General features: G+C 55.4%; 4 protein-coding genes across 4 annotated transcripts; 3 read left to right on the top strand and 1 right to left on the bottom strand.

The window, feature by feature from the left end:
• Positions 1–1,576: 1,576 nt before the first annotated feature.
• BDY17DRAFT_258718 (P-loop containing nucleoside triphosphate hydrolase protein) lies at positions 1,577–3,494 on the top strand (the record flags this gene model as incomplete). The annotated part of the gene is made up of 4 exons (XM_033731801.1): positions 1,577–1,705; positions 1,768–1,853; positions 1,912–2,652; positions 2,705–3,494. 4 exons carry the CDS (start codon positions 1,577–1,579, stop codon positions 3,492–3,494), a joined length of 1,746 nt encoding a protein of 581 aa, XP_033585292.1.
• Positions 3,495–3,514: 20 nt separating this feature from the next.
• BDY17DRAFT_349752 (kinase phosphorylation protein-domain-containing protein) lies at positions 3,515–4,385 on the bottom strand (the record flags this gene model as incomplete). Its single annotated transcript, XM_033738173.1, has 2 exons — positions 3,968–4,385; positions 3,515–3,900 (listed from the first exon to the last, which is right to left on the bottom strand). Exons 1-2 carry the CDS (start codon positions 4,323–4,325, stop codon positions 3,515–3,517), a joined length of 744 nt encoding a protein of 247 aa, XP_033585291.1. The 5' UTR covers positions 4,326–4,385.
• Position 4,386: 1 nt separating this feature from the next.
• BDY17DRAFT_305698 (putative alpha glucoside I/Mannosyl oligosaccharide glucosidase) lies at positions 4,387–7,246 on the top strand. Its single transcript, XM_033734902.1, has 3 exons — positions 4,387–5,289; positions 5,346–6,793; positions 6,847–7,246. Exons 1-3 carry the CDS (start codon positions 4,569–4,571, stop codon positions 7,099–7,101), a joined length of 2,424 nt encoding a protein of 807 aa, XP_033585290.1. The 5' UTR covers positions 4,387–4,568; the 3' UTR covers positions 7,102–7,246.
• A 1-nt stretch (position 7,247) lies between these two features.
• Positions 7,248–12,078, top strand: BDY17DRAFT_305696 (uncharacterized protein). The gene has a single exon (XM_033734901.1). The coding sequence runs from the start codon at positions 7,700–7,702 to the stop codon at positions 11,912–11,914; it is 4,215 nt and encodes a 1,404-aa protein (XP_033585289.1). The 5' UTR covers positions 7,248–7,699; the 3' UTR covers positions 11,915–12,078.
• Positions 12,079–12,126: the final 48 nt, after the last annotated feature.

Here is a 12,126-nt window from a genome sequence, read left to right as displayed (position 1 = left end):
GGACAGTTGTCGCACGGCGTGAACTCTCTGCACCTTAAAGAAAGCGAACAATGGATGTCGTACACCTCGAGGAGAGCGAGAGATGGTTGTCGCACGGCGTGAACTCTCTACACCTCAACGAAAGGGAACGATAGTTGTCGTACACCTCGAGGAGAGCGAAAGGTGGTTGTCGTACACCTTGAGAAGAGCGAAAGGTGTTTGTCGCAGAGCGTGAACTTTGTACATCTCAAAGAGAACGGAGGATGGTTGTCCTACACCTCGAGGAAAGCGAGGGATGGTTATCGTACACCTTGAGGAGAGCGGAAGGTGGTTGTCGTACACCTTGAGGAGAGCGAAAGGTGATTGTCGTACACCTTGAGGAGAGCGAAAGGTGGTTGTCGCCAGGTGTGAACTCTCTACATCTCAAAGAGAACGAAGGATGGTTGTCGTACGCCTTAAAGAAAGCGAAGGATGATTGTCGCACGACCCCCACTTCTAATACCTCAAAGAGAGCGAGGAATAGTTATCGCACAACGTGAACTCTCTACGTCTCAAAGAGAGCGTAGGGTGATGGTCGTAGGGTGCGGATTCTCTACGTCTCAAAGAGAGCGAATGATGGTGATCGCACGGCGCGAACTCTCTACACGTAGAAGAAAGCGATAAATGGCCATTGCATAGCGTAGTATTCGTACAGTAAGGAGACAACGGGCGATGTCGATCGCAAAGCGTAGAAATCATACATACTGAAAATGGCGAGAAGAGATTTTCGCAGAGCGTAGAAACCGTACAGTAGAATGAAAGAAAATAAGAATTATGGCAGAGTGTAGAAATGATGCATCCCAATTTCGAGGACTTTTGAAAATGCTGCAGCGCGGTAACCCTAACCCTAAGTTATCGTACATCGTAGAAATAACGAATTCTAATCCTAAGAACTCCTAAAAATGCTATAGCGCTACAACCTTAACTAGAGATTATCGTATACTAAAGAAATGATGTATTCTCATTTCGAGGACTTCTCAAAGTACTATCGCATAATAGTCTTAATAATTACTTATTCTTATATAATAAAGAATTATTATATTTTAGTTTAATTATTTCTTAAGAAAACTATATAAAGATTTATTGTATTTATGTTCAAAGTATAGCTTAAGTAATTATCTTACGTAAATAGAACGCTTCTATCTTTATAACCTATATGTCGTTCTATCTCATGTAGTAATTGTCATTTAAGATGATAGGATCATTGTTATGAGGCTAGCTCATCGCAAGGCTGTGCAAACAGATCTCTGCCTTACAAGCCGACATCTTAATCTCGGGCTCATCATTCTGTGCTCGTTCGACATCAAACTAGTGCATCGCCGCCAATGTAATTGATACACTACCTGCCCATGGTGTGACGACAATCTTATCTGGTCCACCTCTGCCACCAAGGTGCGCTGATACCCATAACCATGATGGACATGAAGCGACGATGAGAGTCAGCAAAAAACCCATTGGCCCACAATGAATATCGCCATTGATTGTAAAAGAGCGGTGTTGTAAAGACCACATTCTTCCTTTCCCTCGCACTCGTTCATCTAGCAATAACTTCGTAGCCATGGCCAAAACTAAGTCGAAGTCTCACCAGCCCAATGGAGTGGCCAAGGCCAAAACCGCGGCTGCATTGGCTGTCAAGCCTCCTCAGCCGGTCAAGGCATTGCCGGTCACGTTGCTCTCGGGTTTCCTGGTATGGCCCTTTCCCTTCAGATGGCGATCGCACCGGACGAAGCTAACGTGATGGTGCAACAGGGGAGTGGAAAGACCACCCTCCTGCAGCATGTATTGCGAAGCGAGCACGGCTTGCGAATCGCAGTCATCGTCAATGACATCGGAGCGTGAGTGTGCCAACCCACGTCCGATACACGATCTTGCTGACGGAGAGAATCCTCACAGAATCAACGTCGACGCATCCCTCATCCGCAACACCCACCGCCTGACCAAGACGGAAGAAAAAGTCATCGCCCTGCAAAACGGGTGCATCTGCTGCACGCTCCGTGGTGATCTCCTCGAGGAACTCGTGCGGCTATCCGAGCTGGCCGAATTCGACTACATCATTGTCGAAAGCAGCGGCATCAGCGAGCCCGAGCAAGTCGCCGAGACCTTCGACTCTCGCCTCGCCGAACAGATCTCTGCCATGGGCGACGGGCCTGAGGGTCTCGATGAGGCGACGCTGCTGACACTCAAGCGGCTGAAGGATGCTGGCGGTTTGGAGAAGTTCGCTCGCCTCGATACAACGTGCACGGTCATCGACGCCTTTACCATGTTTCATGACTTCGAGACGGCGGACCTGCTTTCGTCGCGCCGCGACGATGTCGTGCCTGAAGATGAGCGGACAGTTTCCGATCTCATGGTCGATCAGATCGAGTTTGCGGATGTTATTGTCCTCAACAAGACTGACATGGTCGACGATGTCGCCAAAGCTCACATGCGCGACCTCATTGCCAAGCTGAACCATCGGGCCCAAGTCATCGAGAGCAGCTATGGTAGAATCGATGTCGCGCAGATCGTGAACACCGGCATGTTCAACTTGGATGTTGCGCAGACAGGCTATGGCTGGTTGCAGGACCTGCATGCGATGACCTTGCGGGAGGTCAATGGGAAGAAAATGGTCACGCCGAAGCCGGAGACCGAAGAGTAAGTTTATCGTCATCTGAATATCGACAGAAGCACAGCTAATCGAACGCAGGTATAATGTCCGGAACTTTGTGTACGTGCGCCGTCGTCCGTTTCATCCGCGCCGCTTGTTCGAACTATTGCATGATAAGTTTATCTTGCAGCACGAATTTGAGGAGGAAGGCGAAGATGGGGAAGAAGACGGGGACGAGGAGGAGGATGACGAGATGGAGAGCGATGAAGACGAACAAGACGTTGAGATGGGCGAAGCACCACAGCTTCCCGACAACGCCACGATCTTGGCCAATAAACGAGCCCACCCTCTCTTCAGCCGCCTCTTCCGCTCCAAGGGCGAGATTTGGCTAGCCACCCGACCGAATCGCGCGGGCGAGTGGTCCCAAGCAGGAGCCATGCTCACACTGCAAGGTGGTCGTCCCTGGTTCAGCATCATCGACCGCTCGGAATGGGAGACCGGCGTGCCAGACATCGACGAGCTTGTCGAGAATGACATTCAAGCCGGGGGCGAGTATGGTGACCGCCGACAGGAACTGGTCTTCATTGGGGTGAAGCTGGACATTGAGGGTATTCAGGCTGTTCTCGACGAATGTCTGCTCAACGACGAAGAGTGGGCGTCTTTCCAGGAGGTGTTGAAAAGGGGCAATGGCCCGAACACACGTGATGCTGCGGAACAGGCGGCGAAGGAGGACGCTCTGGCCGATCTCTTTGAAGATGGTTTCCCGGATTGGGCGGAGGATGATGAGCATGATCACGCTGGGCACGAACACTCGCAGGACTCTCACACTCATGGAAACGGAAGGCCTGCAAAGCATACCCTTATGAAAAATGGGATCATTAGCCATTAGCGTGATCATCGTGTGTTCATTTAGAAGGCACCGCAGCGTGTACGGCGTGGCAAGACGTATAGATCCCCGCAATCAATCGCGTCGATGTCGTCTTTTCTCGTGAGGTGAGCGTGAGCGTGACCTGCTCCGGCTGCGATTCCGCCGGTGTCGCTTCTCTCGGCTTCTCGACCGTTCTTTGTAATCTCGATGTCGCTCATCTCGTGCGTCGCTCCGTCTGCGGTCTCTGCTTCGTGATCTTCGTCTTCGGTCTCGGGAGCGAGATCTTGATCTATCGTGACGCCTTCTGTGCCCTCTTTCTCTGTCTCTTGAGCGAGACCGCGACCTTCGTCTGTGCTTGTCTGATCGCTCGTCCCTTTCATCGTGTTTTCTTCGACTTCCGTGTCGACGCTCTTCGTGCTTTGATACCCTGCTTCCCGTATTTGTCTCCTCCTCCTCCTCGCCGACGTCATCTCCCAAAGCCTCTTTCAAGGCACGGTTCACCTCAAGCTGCTTTGTTTTGTCCATTCCCAGCGGAATGTTATTCGCATTGTCACGATCCGGCACCGGCAAACCCAGCGCCCGTGCCATGGCATCTTCTTCCGCCTCTTTGACCTTTCTCAGCTCCTCCCTCTTTCTCTCCTGCTCTCGCTCCGCCCTCTCCTCCGGCGTCAACTCGGCATCTTCAGCCTTGGCGTACCATGACAGATCTTTGTTCTTTTGCCAGCGCCCAACCGGGGCCATGAGGGAGTGGCCGAGATAGTTCTCACGGCGGGCGGAGCTCTTGACATCATCCCAGCTGAAATTGACTCCACCCCGGGAGCCTTCTTTGCGCACAGTCTGGACGAGATCCATCTTGTCTGTGGCGCGAGAGTCCAAGTCGTGGCAGTGTTGAGAACTTGAGAGAGGATGTCGGACGCACTCCGTAGATAGACTTTGCGCGAGGCTGCTTTCAGCAATTAGTTAAGGTGTGGCTGAACCTTAACCCTGAATTCACGTGGAGAAGTCCCAAATAGTCGACAGCTGGCATTGGCTTCCAGAAGAAAACCATGTGCACTTGATACAGTCGCCTTGTTGGCGCAAACGACAAACGACAAGATGCGTTGGAGCAGCTCCATCCTGTGCTTGCTCAGCGGCTTGCTGGTTTCTGCTCAAGACGCGCCGCAAGTCTTTACGCAGGCCTCCAACGACTCCTTACTATGGGGCGCCTACCGACCCAATGTCTACTTTGGCCTCCGCTCACGCCTGCCCACTTCCCTGACCACGGCGCTCATGTGGAGTCGAGCGGAGCACTATGAGACCATGGCCAACACCTTCCGATACACTTGCGAGCAACATTCTGGGATCAAGGGGTACGGATGGGATGTATACGATCCGAGAACCGGTGGGGTGCAGACTATCCGAGATCAGGAGAATGGCATTGACTTGGAGACGAGTTTTGTCAAGTTTGACGAAGGAAGAGGCGGGTGGGGCGCGCGAATCAAAGGAACAGTGAGGGACGATGCACAGCCTGGTTCAGGGAGTCAGAATGGAGTCAAGGAGCAGTTGAAGACCATGTTGCTCTTTACCGTTGGAGTCGAGGGAGAAAGAAGTGTATCCAAGGTAGTAGACACCGAGGCGGCAAATGACAATGGCTTCAAGGGCGATGTCACTATTGAGGGACAGGGTGAAAGTATGGGCCCTTTCCGAATCACAATCACAGAGCCGGAAAGCAATTCACATCCGGTACACAATCATCCTTCATATCAGGCAAAGCCATTGGATCGTACCTACGTGCACTCCATGATGATGCCTCAGGAAGCCCTGTGGCAAGGGAAAGGTACGTCTCAACTAACGCCATCCAAGCATTGAAACTGAGAAGTGGTGATTTTATAGCTCTCGCTTTCCGTTCCATGAAGGCAACCATCGACCAATACGGAGAAGAATACACCGAAAACACCATGCCCCCGCCGTGGCAAACGTACACCATTTCGCACGAGCCGGGAGCCGGAAACGTGCACCTCATCCAAAAGTCATACGATGGAGACTTTCAGTTTGACGTGTTCTTTACTCCCTCTACGCAGGGCATTCAGCCCACCAGCAAAGACCTTACCAAAGCTATTCAGAAAGTGACGGAAGACTTCAACGCCAAATACGCAGCGGTGCTGGCCCCGCAAGCGCCATTCACGGGGAAACAATACCTGCCCTTCAGCAAAGCCCTGTTCTCCAACCTCATCGGCGGCATCGGCTACTTTCACGGCGAACACCTCGTGGACCGCTCGTATGCTCCCGAGTATGAAGAGGAGAACGAAGCTTTCCACTTCGCCACTGCAGAAGCCCGCGCCCGCAACCAGCAGAAAGTGGAAGGTCCATATACGCTATACACCTCCGTTCCCAGTCGACCTTTCTTCCCTCGTGGGTTCCTATGGGACGAGGGATTCCATTTGCTACCCATTTTGGACTTTGACCCAGAAGTCGCAATGCAGATTGTGAGCTCGTGGTTTGAGGGATTGATGGACGAGGATGGTTGGATTCCTAGGGAGGTCATCTTGGGCCAGGAGGCGGCAAGCAAGGTGCCCGCCGAGTTCCAAGTGCAATATCCGCACTATGCCAATCCACCGACTCTTTTCATGGTGCTCGAGGCTCTATTGGACAAGGCGAAGTATGGCAGTGGTGAAAACGCCCTGGATCAAGGACTGTTGAAAGCCTGGCTTGAACGCCTTTACCCTCTCCTCCAGCGAAACTACGAATGGTATCGAGAGACCCAATACGGAGATCTGAAAGGGTACGATCGAGGGGAGATTCGTAGCAGAAAGGAGGGATATCGTTGGCGCGGCAGAACACCCCAACACATCCTGACCTCTGGCCTGGACGACTATCCTCGTGCTCAGCCCCCACACCCGGGCGAGCTGCACACGGACCTGCTTTCGTGGATAGGCATGATGACACGCGCGCTTCGACGCGTTGCCTCTTTCCTCGGCCAGAGCGACGATGCCGAGAAATACGGCAAAACGCTCGAGGCGATCAAACGCAACGTGGACGACTTGCATTGGGACCAGGGCAATCGCACGTACTGCGACGTGACGGTCGACGACTTCGAAGAAAGCATCCATGTCTGTCACAAAGGCTACATTTCCCTCTTCCCGTTCCTGACGGGGTTAATGGGGCCGGAGCACAAGCATTTGGGCGCAATGCTGGATTTGATCGCGGATGAGAATGAGCTGTGGTCCCCATTCGGCATTCGTAGTCTAAGTAAGAGTGACGAGCTGTATGGGACGGAGGAGAACTACTGGAGGAGTCCGGTGTGGATGAACATTAACTATCTGGTTCTTGAGAATCTTCTGGTGAGTCGTACATCTTCCGGTCGCGTTCTCCAGACATGCTGACACGCGGCAAGCGCATTGCCGAGATCTCCGGGCCGCACGCACCGAGGGCAACGAGAATGTACACTGCCTTGCGCCAAAACCTGGTCTCGACGGTGTACAGAGGTTGGGAGAAGACCGGGTTCGCGTGGGAGCAATACAACCCGGAAAGTGGCGAAGGGCAGCGGACGCAGCACTTCACCGGCTGGACGAGTCTGGTTGTAAAGATGATGGCCATGCCCGAGACTCCCGTGGTGGGAAGAGCAGGCGGCAGACACGATGAACTGTAGACAGCGTGTCCCGTATGGACCACGAACAGATCCTTCCCATTTAGGCCAAGCGTGGTGGACTGTAGTAGGGATGCACGCGGCGAATTGCTCGGCGGATCGCTGTGGGGAAGAACACGAGGGCGCCTGCCTACCTTACCTCTACCAACCTCACCTTTGACAGCTCCTCGGCACCAAGAAACATCCTCCCTTCCCTCACCTCGCTCTCCTCGTCATTCGCTGTCCCTCCCCCTTCTCCCTTGGGCCAGCACGGCTCTTTTCGTGATCCTCCGCCTCACACCACCCTCCTGCACGACCGTCGACCCGAGATCGGCGTCTGACCTTCTCCACCCCTCGACCCGTCGACATCGACCAGGCTCGAGTCTGTCGACGCGCGCGTGACAACACGTCAGCCTTCACAGCCCGGGCAGAGGATGTGGCTGTCAAGGACGCGGTGATACTGGCTCCTCTGCCCACCGCGAGTCTACACACATCCTTGTCGAGGGCTCAGCTGGCTCGCTGGCTAGCTACCTGACCGTCACTTGCCCTGCTCCCAACCTCACTTCACCCTTCTCCATCGTCAATTTGATCCACTCATCCCCATACTCAGTGGTCGAGCGCGATGGATCGAAACATGTCCACGGGCGCAGACAGCATCGACTGGGCGGATCCCGCCTTCACCTCCTCCGAGTTCCAAGATGCCATGCTGGCCGAGTCCCCGTGGGGCAACAGCGCGTTGAACGACTTCACCAATCTCGCAGACTACAGCGATAGCCCCGCTCCCTCGAGTCTCCATCCACCTTCTCGATCGGCAGTCACCAACGCGTCCGCCGTCGACGCCCCCCTCCCTTCCCTCCCACAAGACTCCTCCATGTCCGCCGAGAGCTCCAGCGCGGACTCCGGCTCCGACTCCTCCAGCAGACGAAAGCGAAAGACGACCTCGGAGTCGCCACTGTCGATGGCGCCCACCACGAGGGTTGCGACGATCAAAGAAGAGGCGAGATCGGGCGTCAACCCGTACGCAGAGCAGGCATTTTCACAGACTCTCACTCAGCCTCTACCGACCCTGGCAGTTGACGAGAACATGACGGACGAAGAGCGCATCTTTGACTTCAACAGCGCCGCGTCCAGCCCCAATCTTCCGCGAGATTTCACGCAGCAGCTATCACTCGACGGAAGTCACAAACTGATACCCTCAAACTCTGCCGCACAGTTCTCCCGAGATCCGCCAGTTCAAACCATCAACCCGGGCATGTTCAGTCTCGCCGGATCTCGGGATCAGTCGCCTGTTACGAACGCCGCAATGTTCAATGCCGCCTCGCCCAACTTCTTCTCCACGCCATCATCCGACAGCAACGAGCCGTTCACTGGCAACGCGAACTGGGCCGGCAACATGGGCACAAACCCCTCGTGGCCCGCAGATTTCGCGACACAGTTCGCGTCACCTGCCGGTCTCAACTTCACCCCTTCGCCGGTGGGCAATGGATCGACACCCTCAATCACATCTCGGGCTCTTGCGATACGCTCGGGTCGATCGCCACTACACGTTGCGCCGATCGCCGCCAAATCGCGCGTGGAAACGCAGATCAATGTGGTCATGACGCTTGAGAAGCCCCCGGCAGGCGTCGAGTACCTTCACCTCCCTCTTCACACCATCGCCAAGTCCAAACTACTCGCCAAGGACGACTACGACGCGACCAAGGTGCTAGAGTTGCACACTATGCTCGTGTGCTCGAGTGCGATGCACAATCCCGCCCTAAAGGAGAAAGCGCTTCAGCGTGCCGCATCGCAAGACAATGACGAGATCCAGCAGCGCGCCGAACGCGAGAGAGAGAATGGTGACGAAGAGAAGAACAACATGAAAGATGTTGCTGAGGCGGATCGGCCGGCCAACGGCGGAGAAGTCAGGATCTGCAATAACTGCATCCAACGGGAGCGGAAACGCGCGGGGCGAAAGAAGCTGAAGAAAGAAGAGGAACAGCAACATTGGGAACGATACGAGACTGAAAGAGTGGTCGTCTTCAACTCCAGCGAATACCTGCCCTTCAAGGCGTGTGATGAGCGGGATCGGGGTCACAAGGACAACAGCCTGCTTGTCGAAGCACCGTATGAGCCACCGGCCGGCGCGCTCTTCGTCTCGGCAGCTATGCGTATTGCTTGCTATTGCCGACATCAAGCGGAGAAGGAGGGCTTCCAGGTCATCTTCACGATGAAAGACCACAAAGGCAACGTCGTCGCTCAGGAAGTGTCGGATTCGATCTTGATTACAGACGACCACAAGACGCACCCTCCCGCACTCAATCCCATGTCGAATGAGGCCTTCTACCAACAGGGACAGATGCAGGGCAATGGACTTCCCACGTCGTATTCCATGATGGACCTCCAGTCGCATGCGCACCCGTTCACATCCTCTCGCTCCGCAGGCAATTTGCACGCCCTAGGCTATGGGCAGTCACTCCAGTTCAACCCGCACAGCCACATTCATCAATTACCGAATTCACTCGGTGGTGGATTTGCATCTCAGGCCACCTCTGCGACGATGACCCCAACCAATCTGTCGCGCCCCGGATCTCCCACCTTGGCAGGGCAGTCAGGACCCAACAAGAAACGCAAATCAGGCTCCTTTCACAAGCGGATACCGAGCGGCTTGCAGATGACGCCGCGGGTGGACACCAGTCACAGCCAACCGCCGTCAGCGTCTCTGTCCTCCGCCATGCCTTCTGGTATCTCCATGAACAACTTTTCGCCGACAAGAGGCCTCGGTGGACAAAACGAGCAGGCTTACATGACCATGCCGAACAACCCCGACCCGAATCAGTATTTCGGCAGTGGGCCGCCTACGCCAGCAAATGACAACTCGCAGTTCTCGTTTGGAGTCCCACACCAGTTGGACATCACTCGAGCACAAAATGCAGCCTACTTCTCCCATCCCTCGTCGGCCGTGCCGAGTCGCTCCAACTCGCCGGTATTACACCAGGGCCGACAGGCAATGTCCGCTTTCCCCCGACACCCAATTCAGACGTCGACGAACCATTTGAATCGGCCGGCAACGATGTATGGAGGCCAGACATCGGCAGTGAACAACGAAGATGACCAGGCTGCCACACCCACCATCACGAAGATGACTCCCACGCAGGGCCCAGTGATCGGAGGTACCGAAGTTAGCATCTTCGGGTACAATTTCGCCCACAACACCCAAGTCATGTTTGGAGACAGCCTGGCGAACGCGACCTACTATGGTGAGCATTCCATCCTGGCCACGGCACCTCCGGGCCGCCGCGGACCAGTGCGAGTCAGACTCGTGCCCGCGCCAGGATCCGCGCAATATGCCATCTCGCCGCAGAACAGCAATCATGTCTTTACGTATACGGACACCAGTCCCCACATGATGGAGATGGCGCTCAAGTTCTTGAGCCAGCAGCAGACCGGTGATGCGACTCGGTGGATGCAGTACACCAACGATGTGGCGAATCAGTTCATGCAGACTTCGATCTCTCCGGCTGGAATTCACAACCAATCTTACGGCAGCGGCAATATGCTCGCCGGCTCGTCCAAGGAGATGGAAGAGGTGGTGTTGAAGGTGTTCGATTGGGTGGATGTGAGTGAGAGCCCGCGGAAGCCTTGCTATGATCTCCGTTCCAGCAGCGGGCATACCATGTTGAGCTTGGCCTGCGCTCTGGGCATGCATCAAGTTGCCGCGGCCCTTCTCGCTCGAGGCGCGAATCCCGATGTCAGAGACGAAGGCGGCTACACCCCTTTGATGCACGCCGCACTGCACGAGCGTTCACGCACCTTTCAACTGCTCCTAATCAAAGGCGCAGACCCGACAACCAGAAGTCTCACGGGCTACGCAGCCATCGATCTCGTCCCGGAGCAATCTCGAGACACGTTCTCACAAATCCTGCAGAACACGCGTCGAACTCGCAGCGCACGCCCCTCCTTCCACCGAGTCGTCTCCAACCCGTCGTCCGCAGCCTCCTGGGACATTGCCAGCGCCTCGTTCTACGACTCGGAGGTTGCAACGAGCGAGGACTTCTCACCCGCTCCTTCGCCCCGGCCGTCGAGCGCGAGTAGTGCTCTCCCATCAACCACTCCCGATCTACCCGACATCGTGCCACTCAATGCATCCGCGGCAATGATGGCGTGGCGCGACGCCTTGGCCACGCACATCCACCACTTCCAGCAGAGCGTGCAAAGCAGCATGTCCAGCTTCCAACTCCCCACCCTCCCGCCTCTGCCGGACTACCAGGACAACGCCATGGTGCGCCGTCTGAGCTCGCTCGTGTCGACGCGCTACCCGGTTCGGCAGGACGGGTTCAGCGGCGCGCACGACTTCGTCGCGTCGATGAGTCCGCCGAAGTTCTGGGATATGTTCTCATCGCTCTCGCCTACCCTCTCTTCTGCGCCGCCCCCGGCTTATTCGGAGCTGTTCCCCGATCACCACGTGCCGGACGAGGGTGTCAAGAAGGCTGCGATGAACACGGCACTCATCGACGCTGTGGCCGACGGCAAATGCGCGGCGATATTTGAGCAAGCGACGTCTTCTTCATCGTGCCAGGTAGCAACGACGTCGAACACCGAGCACAACGACGAGACCCAAACCGAGCAGACAACCTGGCGCCATCAGTTGCTTTGGGTGCGTGCAAACCTTGCAATGCAGAAGTCGACTCCGCTGACGATGTTGCAGATGGCGCTTTGCGTGCTCATTCTCGCTGCGCTGCTACCCTTGCTCGTCGCTCGCTTTTCCGTCCAGCCTCGCTTTCAAGTCTCGCTCTCTGACGTCGACGCGCTGAAGTGCTGGGGTCAACATCAGGTGGGAGCTATGGTCGAGGCTTGATAGGGCCTGTGGGTTGCTATGCGTGTGGGAGGGCGGGAACGGAGGGATTGGAACTGACGCAACGTCGTCGTGGCTAAGAGACTCGCTCGGCATGAACTAAGCAAACTCGCTCGGTATGGACTGAGAAACTCGCTCGGTATGGACTGAGAAACTCGCTCGGCATGAACAATGCTCGAAATCATGGGGTTTGGACGGGGGATTAGCTGGGCCAA

This window comes from Neohortaea acidophila, assembly GCF_010093505.1.
Source record: "Neohortaea acidophila strain CBS 113389 unplaced genomic scaffold BDY17scaffold_13, whole genome shotgun sequence".
Taxonomy (NCBI): domain Eukaryota; kingdom Fungi; phylum Ascomycota; class Dothideomycetes; order Mycosphaerellales; family Teratosphaeriaceae; genus Neohortaea; species Neohortaea acidophila.
This window is presented reverse-complemented; position numbering and strand designations above follow the sequence as displayed.